This window comes from Liolophura sinensis, chromosome 13 (genome assembly GCF_032854445.1).
Source record: "Liolophura sinensis isolate JHLJ2023 chromosome 13, CUHK_Ljap_v2, whole genome shotgun sequence".
NCBI lineage: Eukaryota > Metazoa > Mollusca > Polyplacophora > Chitonida > Chitonidae > Liolophura > Liolophura sinensis.
In genome coordinates this window covers 19,659,983-19,682,298 of record NC_088307.1, presented here as the reverse complement: position 1 = coordinate 19,682,298, position 22,316 = coordinate 19,659,983, and the positions used below count along the sequence as shown (strand labels likewise).

Below are 22,316 nucleotides of genomic sequence, written 5' to 3'. Positions count from 1 at the left end.
CAAAAGGTATATTTTACTTTTCATTGTTAATCAAGATGGTAGAAGAGATGTGTATTTTAGTTTTCATTACCACTCAGCAGGAGAGGTTATTTTAGTTTTCACTCTCAATCAACAAGGAAGGAGGTGTATTTCACTTTTCATTGTCAATCAAGATGGTACACCAAGACTTCCTTTCAAAATATGTGTGATTTTACATTTCACTGTCTTACGTCGCACAAAGGAGTTTTCACAGGTAAAGATAGAAGGCACACACATGTTGTAGAGGCAAACGCAGTTCTGTGACAGTGTCGCAAAAATAAACCAAAAATTCAACAAAACAAAAAGCGATCAACCACGTATCCCAAACTTCCACCGTCTTTCAAAAGTTACCATGGATACAGAGCAAGTCAGTGCCAAACCAGCAGTAGATCGAGAATATATATATAGGCAGTTTTCAAAACCAAAAACATAAACATAACCAAAACATTTGACAATTGGACGGACCGGTGATGCGTCAACCATGAACCTTTCTTCAATTTCTCGAGTAACTTCTCTTTTTGTCTGTAGGAAATTAGAATAATGGGCAACAAAATAAATAAATAAATATACATAATGTATTTGTGGTACACATGCCTTCGGGAAAAACAAGAAGACAATGTCAAGAATGGAGATGTAATGAAATCAAAATGAATTAAAAAAAAATTTTCCATCACAAAGTAGGAACTGTATAGCTAATACTTCCCCAATCAATTACTGTTCTGATCATAAAAGACCTTTTCTTGTAAATTTAATGCCCAAAATTTAAAAAAAAAAAAAATAAATAAATGCATTTATGCAAATCAAAAAATCAAAAGCATGAATTCTGAAATAATATTTGTCTGGGGCCTGCCTTCATATGCAAATATATGTACGAGGCGGACAAAGCATGGGATCAATCTTTTATAAGCAAAGAGTCATGTGAACATTTGTGCAAACTGGAAAATAACAGGTGACGATTTGCTGGAGTTATGTCAATAAGTTTAACGGATCATATAAACATGTGCAAAATTTATTAAATGATACATCGATTTGTGAAAAAGAAGCAGAAGCAGAATGTTATTTATAATATATTAAAGTGATAAAAACTACGGTGCAAAGCAAACATCAAAGAATAAAGTATAAAGTATAGCTTTATACATGTACATTATTCAGTTCTGACAAAATCAATGACTTTGCTATTTCTCATGTATAGGTAAAAATATTGAAAATTCTTAACCATAAGTAAATCTGTCTGAAGAATCTAAGCATATCTCATAGATATTATGCATCTATTAAGCAGTATGTGTTATGCTAAGCTATGTGGGCACAATTGGGTCACAGCCTACAGGCTATATTCATGTAACAGGGAAATTCTCATGCATACGACCTGCTTATCACAAATTGCGAAATTTCCATCCAAATGATCGACTAATGCACAAATAGGGAAATCCCCATTCATATGACCTACTTTTGTACAAATAGGGAAATCCCCATTCATATGACCTACTTTCGTACAAATAGGTAAATCCCCACCTATATGAACTACTATTGCACAAATAGCAAAATCTCCATTCATATGACCTACTTTTGTACAAATAGGGAAATCCCCATTCATATGACCTACTTTCGTACAAATAGGTAAATCCCCACCTATATGAACTACTATTGCACAAATAGCAAAATCTCCATTCATATGACCTACTTTTGCACCAACAGGGAAATTACCATTCATATGAACCAAATGTGCAGAAATAGGGAAATCTCCATCCATATAATCTACTTGTGCACACACAGGGAAATCCCCATCCATGTCCTAGTTGTGCACACGTAGCTTAACATAGTATTTTCCTCAGAACAGATAAATGTATGCTATACAGTAATTTAAGTATTTACATTAGAAATGTTAATGATATAATTGTCCTTCATTTGTTTGAAATATCGTTATATTCAACGCCTTACTTCTTGTCGAGCCTCTTCCTGTTCCTCTTCCGCAGCTGTAAGCTCTTGCGCATTTGCCAAGTTGTCCACAGCAATGGCCAAGAATACATTCAGCAGTGTGTCTGAAGAGCTCATCAAGGGACATAACAACAAAAGACAAAAACTCATGCACCAGTGATCCAGGTATAATTTGAACTCTTGGGAAAGTTTCATACTGCTGATTTGTATGTTTGCTGCTAAATGAAACCTTGTTCTGAGACCAGAGGAAACATTTTGAGGAGCATAAAGGAAACTTTGCTTAATGGCCTAGGGAAACATTTTGGACATTTACTGGTCTGAAACCAGACTGGTGATCTCACATACATACTGGAGTTTATGTTGGTATTAATATTGGTGGTGTTTAAATGATGGTGTTTATACTGGTGGTGTTTAAATTGGTGGCATTTATGTTGGTATTAATATTGGTGGTGTTTAAATGATGGTGTTTATACTGGTGGTATTAATATTGATGGGTGTTCATATTGGTGGTGTTTATATTTGTGATGTTTATATTGGTGGTGTTTATATTTGTGATGTTTATATTGGTGATGTTTATATTGGTGGTGTTTATATTGGTGGTGTTTACATTTGTGATGTTTATATTGGTGGTGTTTACATTTGTGATGTTTATATTGGTGGTGTTTATATTGGTGATGTTTATATTTGTGATGTTTATATTGGTGGTGTTTATATTGGTGGTGTTTGTGTACAGTTGGCAGAAAAAGGATACAATTTCCAAAGAGCACCAAAACAATAAAATAGCTAGAGTAGAGCATGCCTAGGTCCTTAATCCCACCGTGCGAGCGGATGCCTGTGTACATGACTTCATTCCAGTCCTTCTCCAGTGAGAATCTGAAACATAAAAATTAATGTTAAATCATTGATGATAGTGTATTTAATCAATTTGTATGATAGCCATTTATATTCAGAAATATTTCACAATATGAGACTCATAACAGAAATGAATGAACAGAGCAACTTTTTAATACCTGGAAAAACTGTGAACAGAACAATCACATCAGAAATTCCCTAAATAAAGCAATCTTACCTGGAATACTGTTAAAGATCACTCTGACCTGGAATACTGATAAAGATCAATCTTACCTGGAATACTGTTAAAGATCGATCTTACCTGGAATACTGTTAAAGATCAATCTTACCTGGAATACTGTTAAAAATCAATTTTACCTGGAATACTGTCAAAAGAGCAATTGGGAAGGTGTCAAAATGAGCCGGTGGGCGGCCTTCTTCAAAATTCATTCTGAAAAAGAAAAAAAGAAATTGAACAAAGGAATGCATTAGTGCATTGTGCTAAATTTTGTAAATTTTTGTAAATTTTAAACCACATCACATATGGTTATAAAATAAAATGTCACATCCATCGTATATTGAGAATTTTTGGAGATTGTCTTTTCACAGTAGCAGCTGCACTACAACCACACTACTGGTTTCACAACCACAGTACTGGTATTACTTCCACAGAAACTGGTTTTACAACCACAGTATTGGCTATACAACCACACTACTAGTTTACAACCACAGTACTGGTATTACATCCACAGAACTGGTTTTACAACCACAGTCCTGGTTATACAACCACAGTACTGGTTTTACAACCACAGTACTGGGTATACAACCACACTACTGGTTTCACAACCCCAGTACCGGGTATAAGGTCACACTACTGGTTTTACAACCATAGTACTGGCTATACAACCACACTACTGGTTTTACCACCCCATTACTGGGTATACAGCCACACTGCTAGTTTTTCAACCACAGTACTGGGTATACAACCACACTACTGGTTTTACCACCCCATTACTGGGTATACAGCCACAATGCTAGTTTTTCAACCACAGTACTGGGTATACAACCACACTACTGGTTTTACCACCCCATTACTGGGTATACAGCCACAATGCTAGTTTTTCAACCACAGTACTGGGTATACAACCACACTACTGGTTTTACCACCCCATTACTGGGTATACAGCCACAATGCTAGTTTTTCAACCACAGTACTGGGTATACAACCACACTACTGGTTTTACCACCCCATTACTGGGTATACAGCCACAATGCTAGTTTTTCAACCACAGTACTGGCTATACAACCACACTACTGGTTTTACCACCCCATTACTGGGTATACAGCCACACTACTGGTTTTTCAACCACAGTACTGGGTATACAGCCACACTGCTGGTTTTTCAACCACAGTACTGGGTATACAGCCATACTACTGGTTTTTCAACCACAGTACTGGGTATACAACCACACTACTGGTTTTACCACCCCATTACTGGGTATACAGCCACACTGCTGGTTTTTCAACCACAGTCCTGGGTATACAACCATACTACTGGTTTCACAACCCCAGTACTGGGTATAAGGTCACACTACTGGTTTTACAACCACAGTACTGGGTATACAACCATACTACTGGTTTTACAACCACAGTACTGGGTATACAACCACACTACTGGTTTTACCACCCCATTACTGGGTATACAGCCACACTGCTGGTTTTTCAACCACAGTACTGGGTATACAGCCACACTGCTGGTTTTTCAACCACAGTACTGGGTATACAACCATACTACTGGTTTTTCAACCACAGTACTGGGTATACAACCACACTACTGGTTTTACCACCCCATTACTGGGTATACAGCCACACTGCTGGTTTTTCAACCACAGTCCTGGGTATACAACCATACTACTGGTTTCACAACCCCAGTACTGGGTATAAGGTCACACTACTGGTTTTACAACCACAGTACTGGGTATACAACCATACTACTGGTTTTACAACCACAGTACTGGGTATACAACCACACTACTGGGTTTACCACCCCATTACTGGGTATACAGCCACACTGCTGGTTTTTCAACCACAGTACTGGGTATACAACCATACTACTGGTTTTTCAACCACAGTACTGGGTATACAACCACACTACTGGTTTTACCACCCCATTACTGGGTATACAGCCACACTGCTGGTTTTTCAACCACAGTCCTGGGTATACAACCGTACTACTGGTTTCACAACCCCAGTACTGGGTATAAGGTCACACTACTGGTTTTACAACCACAGTACTGGGTATACAACCATACTACTGGTTTTACAACCACAGTACTGGGTATACAACCACACTACTGGGTTTACCACCCCATTACTGGGTATACAGCCACACTACTGGTTTTACAACCACAGTCCTGGGTATACAACCACACTACTGGTTTTTCAACCACAATACTGGGTATACAACCACACTACTGAATAATTTCTTATCAGAACAACTTTAGTGTTGACATCAAAAGTGTCATTTCTGAAAGAGTATGTTTACATACCAAATTGTAGGTGACATACAGTTACATATACTGATTTATCTATTTATCTGACTATTTGATTGAAGTTTTATGACAGCCGAGAGCATATTGATGGGAGGAAACAAGGCCGAGCCCGTGGAAACCCACGACCATCTGTAGCGAAATTATGTGTCAAATATGTCCGTATTGTCACATGACCCATACTTACTCTCCTCCAAAAAGTTGCATCCCGAGAAGTGCGAATATAAGGATGAATAGGAAGAGAAGGAACAACAAACTGACGATGGAACGCATACTGCTTAGCAACGATATCACAAGGTTCCTTAGAGATGACCAGTATCTGCAAAGGGAGAGCGAATAGGACATGTTTAAGTACCAATGACCAACCAATAGAAAGCTTTCGTTTCTCACATGTAAATACTGGTGAGGAAGGCTGGCAGTAAAAAGGCTGGGAGCAAACTCCATGGGTATCTAAGCTCTCAATCCAGAGTACCTAATTCCTCAACCTTTCCGTATATGAAAGAGCAACTTTCAGTGAAATTCATGCATATTTTTAAGTTGATTTGGAGACAAAACTACATTGGTTGTATTGTCCAATTTCAGGGCTTCAGAATTTTATCTGTCTACCCAGAATAATGCCCTCAGAACATGCTTGAATAGGCACTTTGCAAACACGTAAAAAAACATCTGAAGAATTACGGTTGCATGTATTTTACCATTTATAAAACTCTGTACAACATTTATAATTAGATTCGTACAAAATTACCGTAACTTGAAACGTAATCTTTATCAGCATGTTGTTAAATAGCCTGTGGTCCACATGAACACACAATATACAGGCAATCCACTGTTTTGTCGCCACTCATTATGAACATTTTTTTTTTGGACTGATCAGACCATGACTTGAACTCAGAATAGTGTGGAGTATACAATTTTAAAACTCAACTGGGAGAAAAAGAGAGAGGTCAAGTACCTGGTGACTTTGAAAATCCTGAGCAATCGTAAAGCTCTTAGAACACTGATACCAAATGAAGCACCTGGCTTAATCTCTGACCAGATCACTTCAAATATGCTGCCAACGATTACCTGAAATAAGGGGGAAAAATTACATATTAATATTCATATTAGTTTAATATTAATTGCCATATGTCAAAATTTACCTGAATACTATTTATTACGAATTCAAAGATTACCTGGAATAAGGAAAAGAAAATATTTCATAAAAATATCGATGTCAGTTTTAATATTAAGAGTTTATGCTACATGTCAGAGTTTACGCTGATATTATTTTTTACAAACATTATTACAACACATGTTTTTATGTTTTTGATTCTACCTGATAAAATTCACCTGCAGTGGATTTGATCTCATAAATACTTACCACACAGTCAAAGATGTTGAATGACGAAGTGAAGTAAATTCTCGCACCCAATCCATACATTTTGATCAACATTTCAAACATGAACAACCCAAGGAAAATGAATTCTGTGAAATCTGTTGAAAGAAAAAAAAAACACACAAAAATCAAAATTAAATCGATTTACTTGTTTGGTGTTTTACGCTGTACTCAAGAATATTTCACTTATACGATGGCGACCAGCAATATGGAGGGAGGAAACTGGGCAGAGCCCCAGGGAAACCCACGATGATCCGCACGTTGCTGACAGACCTTCCCACTAACGGCCGGAGAGGAAGCCAGCATGAGCGGGACTTGAACTCACAGCGACCACATTGGTAAAAAATAAATTGATGTCCAAAACACAACATCACAAATATCTAGGACCTTTGCTGGCTTCATTCGACTAAAGTGTCCTTGACATGCTCACGTACAGGAAGACAGAATCAATCCTGATTGGTTGGTGTGGGAGATAGGCATGTCCAGGTTATGGTAGCCTAAGCTGAATTTTATGTATGGCAGAGTTTTTCAAGCGTGACCAAGGCTACAGAGTTTAACCCAGGAAACCCTATCTCAACGTTGAGCCAATCAGCATCAATTCTGTATACTTTTAATATACAGCATTGGCGAGAGTCTCCGGAGTCATTGTGCTAAGCTATACTACTATAAACTCCTATACCAACCCCTCCCACCCCTGCCCAACCCCCGACGCCCCCGCCTGCCCTCCCACCAACCCCCATTCCCAATCCCCACCCAACCCGGCCAAGACTGTAATGATAAAAGGGTGTACTACGTACATAAGAAGCTGGTTAGCCACTCTTGTTGTCCATAATGTTCGCACGCCACAGATATGGTGTTCAACAACACCAACACAATCACTGTCCAGTAGAATGCCTGACTTTTCACCAGGTGCCGAATTTTGATCCTGGAAACAAAATCCAAACACACAAAAATTCAAGAGTATTTCACAAACAGATGATATATTGTACATTACTGTACAGAAAGGTAAATAAATCTGATAACAAATCTGAAATCACAAGATAAATTTTTTTATAACTTATTTACTTCTTTGTGTTGTATGTCAAATGCTAAAATATAGAGGATATTGGGTGGGGGGGGGCCTTACATTACTATTCTTTACTACACTTATGACTAAAATTAAATGATTGTGAAGCTCACATGGCAAAACTCATTTAAGTTTGTCCTTAAATACCATGACGACGTACGTTGTAGAGATATAGAATACACTTAGCTAAGGGCTACTTAACACTGTGCTTCATGAAACCGGCCCCAAGTTACAACTAAACAGAAGCCATTTTTAGCCCAAGGGACACAACTCTTCCAGTCAAAAATAATAAAACGCTCTCAGATCCTGTTATATTAGGGTCACTGTAAATTTCACCCAACTAAAAGTGTATTTAGTTTTAGTAGACATTTTTCCTGAGCAACAATCAGACGACAGAGGCAACTGCCGACATAGGGAGAATCACTCTTGCTTTCATGCCATTACTTTAGCCCACCTGAATCTTTTCTCTGCCTTCCAGAATGCATTGCAACTCCCTGGTGACTTCCTGTTTTTAAAGTTGCGCGGGCCATACGCATTTCCTATAAAATTCCCAAAAAAACATAAAAATAAAACAACACAAAAATATATAACAGATATGCTAAACAATGTAGAATTTATACTGCATCAAAGAGATCCACAGTTCACACACCAAGGGTAAAAATTTTAAGGCCTCTTAAATGAAGCATGATTAGGACAGGACAATTTGGGCATAAATTTCTCTAAATACTGAATAGAAACACAAAACCTATTGCAATTATTCGAATTTAATCCAGATGCCATTTCAATCAGTGCTTTACGCAGCGAGCATTAACTATATCGTTCATTTAAAAACAATTATAAAATTACCGTCAAGGATTTTAATAAGTGACTCTATGACAGGCTTTTACAATCCAACTCATAAAAATGAAATGTGTAACTTATGAAAAAGTTCAGGTCCTCCACAAATGCATTAATTGTGTCAGGTGCAATCTTAGAAATCTGCCATTTCCTGATTTAATCTCATGCTACATATATGGGTCCAACTACAAAGAGACATGACTATGGTTACTTAAAAAGGTCCACTAATATGTTTTGAAAAATAAAAGGTTGTTTCTACTTGGTTTGGAAATTTATAGCCTCCTTATGCACATGTTGATACTGTTCCAGGGTAATGTTTCCCCTTGAAAATGCTTATGGAATCAGTTCAGTACATTGTAAACCAAGGTTTAGAAGAGTTCTCAACCAAGGGGAGATAACATCCCTGTTTCTGCTGAAAACAATCTTGTTTAGATTATTACCTAAATTTGTTAAATAGTCATCTTTGTTATCCTCATCATTGTCCTCATCTGTATCCTTGCTGTCCTTGAGCTGTTTGCACGCCGCTTTACGCTGGCGGGCTGCAACAAAACGTAGTCCTGTTAAGGCGAAACTTCATTATTAGTGGGTAAGTTTACAGAAAAGGGACAGAACTCTGTAGCTCTGTGAGTTTCTAGGGGAAGCGGTTCATGCAGGCAGAAGCACGGCCCATCTAGCACACTGAGTCACACACTAATGATGTCACTTACGAAATTTGAGATGCATTTAACTATGGTTAAAGTTTTTGATTAATGTTAAGGATGGTTTTTTAAGACAGGTTAATATATTTTTAAATGTAAAAACAATTAATACTTTTTTTTTTAAATTCTGTGACATGCAAATAGATCCAAAATATGATAAATAAAATTCTTTCTTAACAGTTCACTACTAATTTATCAAACTTACTTTCTCTTAATACAACATTTGTTTTGCACCTTACATAAAGATATTTCTCTACCTCGATTTTACCACCAATTATCTTAACAAAAAAAAAAGAAAATATTTATCATTAACGGCTTAACTTTGACGCGATGTAAACTTGAAACAAACCACGGTTAAAAACATCTTACGCTTTCTCATGTGTTCTGAAGTGTTAGTTTTTGCAAGATTCGGACATTAAAATATATCTTTACATCTTCAACTTTGTCCACCACAGACATAACAAAATATAATAGTTTGGCACCTCATATTTTTAAAATTACCAAGATATGAATGATTTTCAACACACACCTTGAATAATTTTCCTTTTTTCTTCATCTGTCGTCCTTTCTTCATTTAAAACCACTTCCTCTGCCTTGCATATCCACTCTAAGTATCCATTCAATTCTCGATCTATCTGCTGTTGTCTACGTAGCTTTAAGAAAGCTCTGCGATTTTCTACCCTTTCTCTCTCCTTGGCAAATTCTCTGTAAAACAGAAAAAAAGTCATTGGAATAAAATCTTTGACTTAAAATCAGACTAATTTAGCTTAATTTACAGATTTATTTCATGATGGCTTTGCAATATAGCACTCAAGAAATTTGAACCGCTGACCTTAGAGGTCAAGAGCCAATCGTCTGCAGCAGTCAACCAACTAAGTCAGAGAGGGTTCAATTAGGCACCTTTTCCCATGCAATGCCGACTCAGGTCCAAGATGTACTGAACATTGTTCTCTTCTCATACGTGAGTACAAGGTTATCACTTTAGCAATGAAGACAGGCATGAACAACAATGAGTTAGTGTTTAAGGTGTAACATCTTACTTAACAACTTTTCAGAAATATGACAACGAAGTACTGCATGTAATGTGCCTCCTTGTTGCATGATGGATTTCCACTGCCTTTTTATCTAGTGCTGCTTCACTAAGACGACATACCAAAGGCAAGTATAAGCCGCCCCACTCAAGCCATCATACAGATACGGGTCAACCAGTCGTTGCACTATCCACTTTGTGCTAAACGCCAAGCGAGTTACTTTACATGGGAAAGGTTTCCATTATTCAAATCATTTGGCTGGGTGTATTATTTGACAGAATGCCCAAAAAGAAGTTTTGTTTTCAAAGGGGGATTAGTTTAAGACTGCTTTGTTACGAATTAACCTCTAACATAGATGTACTGCAGAAAGTCAGAACAAAAATAGCCTCCAAGAAAGTACAGTACTGCACGTTGATCACAATCATAAATTACTGACATGACATACCATCTAGTCATATTCCTCAAACTTATTGCATATAAAAAAAAAAGAACAATTTTCTGTACATTTTATGCACATTTTTCATTGGTTGGATTGACCAATTTCAAGGCTTTACAAAAAGCATAATTTTATCAGTCTACACAGAAAAATGCCCTCCGAATATGCTTGAATAAACACCTTGTAAACATGCGAAAAGGTTGAAGAATTACAGTACTGAGATCAGTTCCCACATACTAAGTGGTCTCACAGAACTCTTTTGTACAGGAGGACTGAAAATCTAACACTTACCCACTGAGGACTCCAAGAACTAAATTGAGCATAAAAAAGGAACCCAGTACTATTAATGGGATGAAGTACACCCAGTTAAATGATGGCCCCAAGGCATCATTTGTCTGTGAAAAAAAAATACAAAAAAACTGCCATAAATACAAATACATATTTTGAGATTATTTAAATGTACACTGATTTATTATATCTACATGTAAACACATGAAATGTTTCAATGGTATTTGTTTAATAAATCACTCAACAAATCAGCTTTCTCCTCAGAACCCATTTAATTTTATAGTATATGATATAATGCTTGTTAAGACAGGCAATGTTTGGAGATAATAGACAAAGTATCAAAAACATGTTCATAAAGAGCTGGCAACGTTTGAAGAAAATAGGCAATGTTTTCGTTCGAAAAAAAAAAACAGGTCATGTTCAGAAGAATACAGGCAATATAATAATTTGGAGAAAACAGTTTACTTATAGGTAATGTCTGGAGAAAACAGGCAATGTTTCCATGTTTGGAGGAAACAGGCAATGTTTCCATGTTTGGAGAAAACAGGCAATGTTTCAATGTTTGGTGAAAACAGGCAATGTTTCAATGTCTGGAGAAAACAGGCAATGTTTCATTGTTTGGAGAAAACAGGCAATGTTTGGATGAAACCATGAAGATGAAGAAAAAAGAGAGAGACACATTGTTTCCAGAAAAACAGAAAATGCCTCATAAGGAAAACTCCCCACTGTTCAGGGCAAAAAGTAACAGGTAAATGTATAGTAAAACAGATAATGTTACATAAATCAGTCAAATCTAAGAAACCAATTATAATATAGAGATCTTAATTCATGTGAAAAAAAAAATGTATAAAATGTGGGAAAACAATGGAATATTGCAGAAAAACTACCGTGACAAATGAATGGTTTGGTTTGTGGAAAACTACCTTGACAAATAAATGGCTTGGTGTGTAATGTGCAAATAAATATAAAACTGTCTACTCACCAGGTACAAGACTGTTGTCCATCCTTCCATCGTGACACACTGGAATACTGTTAACATTGCTAAGCCTATATTGTCAAATGATGTTATTCCATGATTTGGCCCGTCCCAGTATGGGCGACAAGAAGATATATTTTTTCGACATCTAAACCCTCCGCCCATTGTTTTTCTGGACTCTGCCATGGAATCCGAGCAGGGCCTGATTCCGGGCTCATCGCCTAAATCTATGTTATCTGAAAATACAAAATGGTTGACAAAATCAATTTTCATTATCTAAACCCATGTTATCTGAAAATACAAAATGGCTGACAAAGTCAATTTTCATTATCTAAATCTATGTTATCTGAAAATACAAAATGGTTGACAAGGTCATTCAAGGTCAACCAGATCCACGCTGTATGAAAATACGAAATGGCTGACAAAATCAATTTTCATTATCTAAACCCATGTTATATGAAAATACAAAATGGCTGACAAAGCTATTCACGGTACAACCAGATCCACGCTTTATGAAAATACAAAATGGCTGACAAAGCCATTCACGGTACAACCAGATCCACACTTTATGAAAATACAAAATGGCTGACAAAATCAATTTTCATTATCTAAACTTATGTTATCTGAAAATACAAAATGGCAGACAAAGCCAATTTCTGTCAAATAAAGTTTGTCAGATATAGACAGCCTGTGACATGTATAATATAAGAATGGACAGAGTTTGATGCTGGATGTTAATGATCAACCAAATCAGATCGATATCATGACTTTCATTTATACATTTATTTGATTGGTGTTTTACGCCGTACTCATGAATATTTCACTTATACGACGGCAGCAAGCATAATGTTGTGAGGAAACCAGGCGGAGCCCGGGGGAAACCCACGACCATCTGCTGGTAATTTCCCACGTAAGGCCGGAGAGGAAGCCAGCAAGAGCTAGACTTCAACTCACAGCAAACGCATTGGTGAAAGGCTCCTGGGTCATTACGCTGCGTTAGCGCGCTAAACAATTGAGCCACAGAGACCCCATATCATGGATTTAGTGAATATAATGAAAATAATAATGTATATAGTAAATATTTTCACTAAGTGGAAAGAATTATAAGATTTCCTAAATTGAAAGTTGTGAATGAATGATTATGGCTTAACGCCAGTTCGGCAATATTTCAGCCATGTCATGGCAAGAAGATTTTGTAAGTACATACACAACAAGCATGAGTGCAACAGCAGCTTTGTGAAAACTTTGCAGGATCCACTGGTGACTGTTATTTTGAACTGTGTGTTGAAATAAAGCGTGTTATTACCAGGGGGAGGAGGTGCCCTTTTTGTCTCTGGGTTAAGAACTACAGAATTTCCACTCTTACCTTCACTCTCTCTTGAGTTGAGGAAGTAGCAGGCATTATGAAATGCCCCTGAATAGAATTCTAATCCAACGATGGCGAAGATTGTAATAGCAAAAAGCACCAGTAGACAAACTTGTAACAAAGGTGCCATCGCCCGGATGATGGATTTTAAAACTACTTGAAGACCTAAAACAATTGAAAAAGGAAAATTAATTTCATACATTTTGAGCTAATAGACAGGTACCGGTACTTCAAATTTTTAAGTATAACTTCATAAATATGATCTAAATTGGCAATGTTCAAAAGATGGTGTTATTCCGAGAGTCACTGTTTATCATGTATAGAGAAGAAAACATTTAACCGTACTAAAATAATACTATGAAGAAATCCATCAAAGAGTGATGAATTGACCAGACACAGTGATATTACCAAGGTAAAGCACAAAGCACAAGTTTTTAACAAAATCATCACATTTAACCACCTTTCAGCTATGCAAAGTATTTTTTATCAAAAACAGTGAGAAGTGTGCTTAAGAAAATAAATTATGAGCTCTTGTTTGCTTAGAGGTACATAATTGTTAACAAGCTGGAGCTCTTTTCAAGTGGAGGTAGATAAATTAGATCATTTCTGTTCTTTGTCTTTCTATCTCATCATGTTTAATTATAAGGCAAGTATAATTTGTTGACTTTTAGTATGCGAATGAGGTATATTTAAAATCAAAGTAACAATCACTTTATTTTGACATACTGTGTACATATTCCGAGATACCTATTTCCTCAACCTTTTCACATGTAACAGAGCAACTTTCAGTGCAATTTATAAACCTCTTTCATTTGATTTTGAAGTCAAAACTACATTAGCTGGATTGGCCAATTTCAGGGCTTCACAAAAAAGTATAATTTTATTAGCCTACATAGGATAATGCCCTAAAATATGAGAATGCCTCGGTATGGCGTCTCAGTTATGCAACACCAGATAAAAGAGTGGTGGAAATCCATCCTGCAACAAAGAGGCACATTACATGCACTCTAAGGATTCCTTCGTCGTCATATGACTGAAAAATTGTTAAGTACGACTTTAAACCCCAAGTTCTCACTCACTCACTCACTCAAATATGCGAAAAAGTTGAAGAATTACAGCAATAAGATCTTCTTGGGTTTCTGTATTCATATAAGATAACATTATGCATAAGAATTGTTAAAATATATATACTCAGTTTAAGTTAATAAAGATGATATAAGATATAAAAAGGTTGTTATCAAAAATGATCTTTATTACCTCCAGTTCAAAAGAGCTAAATACAGACTCCAAAATACAGAGGGAAGATAAAATAAGAAAGAATGCAAAAAACTAACAAAAGATTTTAAGAGATGTGCTAAATGCCAAGCAAAGGGAGGTGAGGAAATCACAAAATCGAAAAAAAAAATCTTAAATACTTAATGTTTTCGTTCCCAGGTTATTCAAAGCAAATGTAACAAAGGTGAAAATCTAATTTTTGTTTTAGTAAAAACTTTTGAAGTCTCAAAACTTCCTTAGCATCAATTTTTTTTTATACACGTTGAACCCAATACAATCGGAACAGAATGGTAATTTATTTGATTTTAAGCTCAAGACATATTAGTATTTGGTACAATTATAGAATAAAAAACTGTTATGACACAAAAACTCTACAAAAAACCTGAATAATTCTCTGAATGATGAGAAAATTTGACGACTGTGGAACGGCAGTGGCTCAAGAAGAATCACACAATTTGCATGAAAATATCCTTTGCATGGTTCTTCAGCCTAGTTACATGTCATTAGATATCCAAAATTATGCAGATACCATGCAGATCAAGTTATACAGTCCAACAAGGGACATAAATGTTATAAATTAATGTAATAGTTTGGATTAAAGGCTAAAAGGCATAAAAAAAAGTGTTCACTATGAAATTTTTCAATTAAAAAAATCAATCCCATTGATGCATGCAAAATGACAGTAATGGAAAGAAAAAAAAAAGTAATCACATTTGACTAAAGATTTGAACAAAGCATGCTTTTAATGAATGCACATGTTTAGCTCACGAAAAGAACCACACAAAACGTCAACAATGTTACAACGATACGTACTTGGTATTCCCGAAACTAGTTTTAGTGGTCGCAGCACTTTGATGGCTCGTAGAGTTCTTAGGTCATATGTTTCGCTAGAAGCATATATTGCTATGAACCTAAGGGGGAAAAAACAGGGGAGATAACTAGTAGCCCAATCACCACTGTGCTAATACTGGTATTATAACTACATGTATATGTGCTCTATGCTGAAAAATAATAGGCTGTTGACTCGGAGGTTAGGGCAGTGGGAGAGGGGAACGCATAAGTGAGGGATTAAATATCTGATGGAAGTAATCAAGCTGGATGTCATTGGGTAGAACTGAAAGCAGGTACGGGTGATGGATTGGGTGAAACGTCTCAAAGCAGAAATATTATTAAAATACTGAAAATTTGTGGACAGGAATGATCATTAAAATCAGATCACCATGTAAACCACTAGGCTACCAAGCTCTGATGACCTCTAACCAATCATTATATATATAAAGTAGGTAAATGCATGTCAACAAGATGTTAGTTTTCAGAAATGGAGAATCATCTGTTACACCACTGCTTTTAAAGCAGCAATCTTATTGGCTAAGAGATGACATGTTACATCACCGCTATTAAAGCAGTCGTCTGATTGGCCAAGACATGACATATTACACCACTGCTTTTAAAGCAGCTATCTGATTGGCTAAGAGATGACATGTGAATGACTTTCAGGCCATCATTAGTAAGGTGTGTGTATTTGACATTTGTAAAGAGCCGGTGTGGTATACATATGATCTGACTAATTAGGCTGAAAACAGAAAAATGTCTTCACTGCTGAAACGCAAAAAGCATAAGGGTTGGGGAAATATATAATATTGGATATGAATCCAGATTAATCTGAAAAATGAAGTCCAGCTCCCCTGGTACCTGCATAACAAACGCTGGCAATAGTGACACACCTATACAGAGGTACATGTATATGCAAATGGGAAGGGAAAAAACAAAAAATAAAAAACTAAAAAGAAAGAAATTAAAAATAAACTTATTTTTTTTTTTTTTTTAATATTGATATTTTCATATATACTTTAAATGCTTCACATGTAGCTTTATGCTCTGATGTAGTGAGACTTGAATTTGGGAAATTTAGAAAAAATGATACGTGCTTAAAAATAAGCCTGTTTAAATAAAGCTGTCTCAAGAGTTTTTTTTTCTTCAAAATCATCTTTAGCACTTGACATAATGATATAAGTAGTTCCAAAAGCACTTAAAAGAGTATCACAATTGCACATTAAGTACTGGTAATAAAGCTTTAAGACTTTCAGGCAACTTTTCTCCATACTGATCTGCAAAAGCTGCCATGACTTTTCATTGGTGTCTATTAAATGATCACTGGTTTCTATTAACTGATAGCTGATCACTGGTGTCTATTAAATGATCACTGGTTTCTATTAACTGATAGCTGATCACTGGTGTCTATTAAATGATCACTGGTTTCTATTAACTGATAGCTGATCACTGGTGTCTATTAAATGATCACTGGTTTCTATTAACTGATAGCTGATCATTGGTGTCTAATAACTGATCACTGGTTTCTATTAACTCATAACTGATCATTGGTGTCTAATAATTGATGATTGGTGACTAGTAACTGATAACTTATTGCTGTCTAGTAACTGACAACTGAACACTGGTGTCTAGTCACTGATAACTGATCACTAGTGTCTAGTAAATGATAACTGATTGATGTCTAATAAGTGATAAATGATTGGTGTCTAGTAAATGATTCAAGATTTATCTAGATGAAAAAAAATGTCATAAATGGCATTTTAAAGGGAACAAGCACTGCTACATTTGACACACTGAGCAGTCCCAGCCACCCACCAGTAACCATGGCAACCAACTTACTCTTCACACCGTACACCAATCTTAAAGCCCGGAAAACACGTAAAGTCCGAACTTCCAAAACGCTAAATGGTGTATCAAACTGTGACATGAGCCTGTCAAATGATGGAGTGATTGAATGATAGAATGAGCTTTAATCAATAGCACAGACATGGTTTTAATACTCTTAGGGCTCCTGGGTTGGGTACTTCAAAAATTCAATGGGCCACATAGAAATATTTCTTGTTTTCCCTCACAAACCTCCGTCATGAAAAACTGGGTAATGGGTAATGAGTTTTTTTTTTAAAGAAATTTATGATTAAAAAATGCTTTTACTTGCAACAACACACTTTTCTTTCCACAACTAAACAAAAAATCAGGGTGTTAAAATAACGGTTGGGATAAATGTTGATGGGAAACAAGAAAGATTTTTTTTCCTGAGGCCTTAATGAGACAGAAAAATTCCCCTCTTCCCCCTCGCCTCCCCCCAAAAAAGTAATTCTCAACATACATGCATTTCTTAAAAGTCAAGCCCAGTATACAATGCACACACACATTTTATGTAAGGAAAGATACATCACTTGGCTAACATAAACTACATCTGACTGGCCTCAATAGCTCAGTCGGTAGAGCGTCCGCTTCAGGGGTGGCCATCCACGATCAATCTTGGGTCGAATCACACCTAAGACCTTAAAAGAGGAAGCTGTAACTTCATCACTTGGCGTGCAGCATGAAGGGGATCGCGCAACAAATGGTTGAGATGTATCAGTATAATGACTCGGGTGGGGCGGCTTACTTGTCTTTGGTAATTTGCCTCAGTGAAGCAGCACTAGATAAAAGAGCGGCGGAAATCCATCCTGCAACAAGGAGGCACATTACACATACTCTAAGGACTCCTCTGTCATCATATGACTGAAAAATTGTTTAGTATGACGTTGTTTATATTTATTTATTTATTTGATCGGAAATTTACGCTGCACTTAAGAATATTTCACTTATACGACAGCGGCCAGCATTATGGTGGGAGGAAACCTGGCAGGGCCCGGTGGAAATCAATCTTCCACAGGTTGCTGTCAGACTTGCCCACATATGGGTCACTGTGCTGTGCAAACATGCTAACCACTCAGCCACGGGGGCTCTTAATATCTCTGAAGAGCAGAAGTGCAATACATGATCATTAATGCCCCAAAAAAAAAAAAAAGAGATTGAAGAGAGGCGTAGCCGCAAAAAACAGGGTAGTAAAATGATGTAGGATTATCCATTGTAGCCGATCTTCCACCCCAGGACGATTTTGGCATAAAAACTTCTGTAACTATGTCAGATAACGACAGTGGACGACTATTATAATGTCCTCATATGTTGGTGATGGCAGCACTTTCGCAGCTCACGATTTCTGTTTAGGCATGCGAAGGACGCATCAGAGAGCCTTAAATCACGCGTTTGGAGTCTGATTGATTAGGGAATCTGTCAACCTCATCGTTACAAATTCCAACACATCGTCTCCGAATTTGCCACATGCCCATGTCTAATTTGCAAGTTTACATAAACGTTCCTCTACACATGTATTGTTCTAAAAGGTACTTGGAATGAATGAATGACTGATTACAGTTATACATCAAGGTACTTGAAAGATTTTAGACAAGCAATCAGTTCTGGATTGTCTTTTTATTTCCATTACTACAGTATAAAATTCAACTGCTTTGAAATTGGCTCCTTTTGAGTGGGCAAAAAACTGCTGAATAATCTTCTGCGCATTGTACATGTAGTTACAGGTTTTAATTTCAAGTTCGTTTATTCAATAATTAATTATGCACACGTGAAGAAAGTATATACAGTACATATCACCACAGGATACTGAACATGTCATAATATTATTCAAAACCAAAATAACCAAAAAAAAAAAAAAAAAAAATGTTTTTAACAGTGTAATATTCCTGGTAGCAGACATTAGCAATGTGTCTCCTTTCGACCTATCGAATAATGTGCGCTAATCACAACGCAGCTGTCGGCGATGGGTAACGATTACCGTGACAACGATCAGAGTGAGGCTCGCCTTAAAGTCGTCAGTGACAGAACCATTAGGTTCACAAAACTGAACGGCTGATTATCAAGTCTACAAGGAGAACGTAAGTTCTTGCCTAGGCCGCTTGTAGGCTATCCTACCCTGGGTGAGAGTGGACTCTTCCACAGTCCATGCCCAAAAGCTTAGTTCATTTATTTATTTATTTATTTGACTGGTGTTTTACGCCGTACTCAAGAATACTTCACTTATACGACGGCGATGAGCATATGGGCTGGAGGAAAACGAGCAGAGCCCGGGGGAAATCCACGACCATCCGCAGGTTGCTGGTGGACATTCCCACGTACGGCCGGAGAGGAAGCCAGCATGACAAAAGCTTAGTAACTCTTGTTATAATATAGTGCACATAAATTCCACTTACTGTAAATCTATAACCTTTTCAACCGCAAAAGCACTTTTTTCAGTGAAATTTGTGTAGACAATTATTAGAAAATCACTCTAAAATTGATTTGTTTGTGTCATTAAAGATGCACACTTCATAAAACTGTGCAAATTATTGCTCAACACCCCATGGCTCTCTCAGAATGTTTCAAAATCTTCGTTGCTGAGGTGGCTGAAAAGGTTACAGAATTAACCTAATAAGGGTATATCTTTCCTGTTCATAGTTCTTGCCCCATTCCCCTTAATTCCTGTCCTACCTTTATCGATACCTACACAAAAAGCACAAAAGTGAAACCTCTTAGCCTGTACCCAGTTTAGCGAAACTGCAAAACTTCAGTAAATCCTTGAAGACGATAGTTTCCTGTCTATATCCAACATGGTGTGTTTGTCAAAAAAGACTTCAGCTTAACATTACATACAAATTGTGCAATTTACATAAATAGTTTGCACGTAAGTATAATAAAAACTTTGTTTCAGCAGAATAATTTTGTGAAAACGAGCCTTAACCATGGATACCTAGAATTCAAAAGCTTATCACGGGCAAATGATTGATTAGTGCAAAGAAATAAATTATTCTTGAACATTAGCTGAGCCTGAAACTTGAAAAGCGTGGTTCAACATGAAAATATTTCAAGACATAATTTCAATACGAGTGACAGGTAAATGTACTTTACACAGAGATAAATAACTGAGCTTGCTTTTCTTATGTGTTATAAATCAGTATTAATTTCAAAATAAACAGAAATTAGCATGCACTTCAACTAAAACACAAAGACAAATTGATCACTGACAAAACAACCTTGAAATCCTTACGTAATACGCTTAAAAGCAAGGTCTTTGTATTAAAGACAATTGCAAGACAAGGTCAGTCAAGTGGAATAAATATACTTTCGCTTTAAAGCAAAAATTTATCACAGGAATAACAAACTTTTCTTTTACTTACCCTGTTACTATGACAACGAAGTCCATTATGTTCCAGATATTCCGTAGATATGAACCCCGATGTAACACAAAACCTAAAGCTACAATTTTTAGTAAAGCTTCAAAACAGAATATGCCTAAGAAATATTTTTCTGTGTGATCCTGAAACAAAAAAAAAACACCCACCATTACTTGTATATATATGAAAAATAATGACATAATTTATGCAGAACTTAAACTTTGCATAATTTATACAATTCAAATGTAAGCCTTATTTCAGTCAATTCTTTTTATGTAGGGAATTCTTATTTTTACTAATACTTTCTGATACAATTTTCACGCTTTTTTTAAAATTTTTTGTCTTTTATCACTTTAACAACATGGTTTTCTCAATGCATATGTTATTTTCTCAAATGATGCATTTTATTTTCTCAAATGTTGCATGTTATTTTCTTAAGTACTACTTTTTAAATGCATGTCATTTACAATTATTTGACAACCCAGGTTTCCATTTCAAGCTGTTATCAAAGCCTGCACAGCACTCATTTGCCTCCCCACTGCAATGTCCGCAGAACCAAGCCGCATAAGCCTTCCCACCCACTTCTTCCAACCATACCTCACCCTTACTTACCAGCTGTTCTGCTAAGGGCGTCTTGTCACCCTCCGGTAGGTGTTCCTCTAGCGCTAGGACTATGCAGTTTGCTATGATGGTGAGGAGGACCATGTACTCGAACGGCGTGAAGAGGGTTAAGGAATACACATGTGGGCAAAGGTAGGTATGTATACAGCTCAAAGATTATAAGTCTCATTCTAAGTAATTGGATACTATAATCGTAGATAATTTCAAAATTAGACTACCGGTACATATCTTTCTAAGAAAATTTTCATCAGCTTTATTAAATAAAGAAGAAAAGAAAATAAATACAATAAACAGAGAAGTAGTAATAAAAATATGAAAACAAATTATTCCATGACATAGGCTGAAGAAAAAGTCCAGTGCCAGATATGTTTGTGATGTACACGTCTATAGGCTTACATACACAATGATAATATACACACAGTTGTATCTATAAAGTAAAACTTAAAATTAAATCATACAATGAAGATTTATTTATTTACTTATTTATTTGATAGGTGCTTTAAGCCACACTCAAGAATATTTCACTTATACAACGGCCGCCAGCATTATGGTGGGTTGAAACCTGGCAAAGCCCATGAGAAGCCTACGAACCATCCGCAGGCTGCTGACAGACTAATGAAGAATTAAGACGTCTAAACAGCATTACATACATCACACAGAGTATTTGTCACTGACAAACTAACGATATACATATATGCTGGACACAGGAATTTACGTATCAATATTAGTAAAGCCGTCGCGGACAGATATAGTAAGTGTTGACTATAATCTGTAGGCCTAAGTATAAAGTAACCTGTTGTCATGACATGACTTGTCACAGATACTCATTAAGTAACAGCACTTGTAACATTTGTCAGTGATATAAGCCACCTGTGACACCGACCATAACACGATGTAATTCCACGCCGTCTTTGGGCATTATGGTACCCGTAGTTGCTGCCAAGTTTCCTACGATAATTGGGGTCCC

The 22,316-nt window shown here is 36.5% G+C and overlaps 1 protein-coding gene across 1 annotated transcript in view; it reads right to left on the bottom strand.

Moving 5' to 3' along the window:
* LOC135480273 (voltage-dependent calcium channel type A subunit alpha-1-like) overlaps window positions 1-21,561 on the bottom strand; it is a 63,381-nt gene extending 41,820 nt beyond the window's left edge. The window contains 18 exon segments of the mRNA XM_064760071.1: window positions 484-540; window positions 1,957-2,057; window positions 2,705-2,810; window positions 2,812-2,826; window positions 3,163-3,235; window positions 5,521-5,652; window positions 6,286-6,398; window positions 6,694-6,806; window positions 7,506-7,633; window positions 8,229-8,313; window positions 9,052-9,150; window positions 9,839-10,014; window positions 11,068-11,171; window positions 12,047-12,276; window positions 13,407-13,571; window positions 15,495-15,592; window positions 20,732-20,871; window positions 21,341-21,561. Of these exon segments, the coding sequence (XP_064616141.1) occupies window positions 484-540; window positions 1,957-2,057; window positions 2,705-2,810; window positions 2,812-2,826; window positions 3,163-3,235; window positions 5,521-5,652; window positions 6,286-6,398; window positions 6,694-6,806; window positions 7,506-7,633; window positions 8,229-8,313; window positions 9,052-9,150; window positions 9,839-10,014; window positions 11,068-11,171; window positions 12,047-12,276; window positions 13,407-13,571; window positions 15,495-15,592; window positions 20,732-20,871; window positions 21,341-21,433 (2,028 nt within the window). The 5' untranslated portion in view covers window positions 21,434-21,561.
* Window positions 21,562-22,316: the final 755 nt, after the last annotated feature.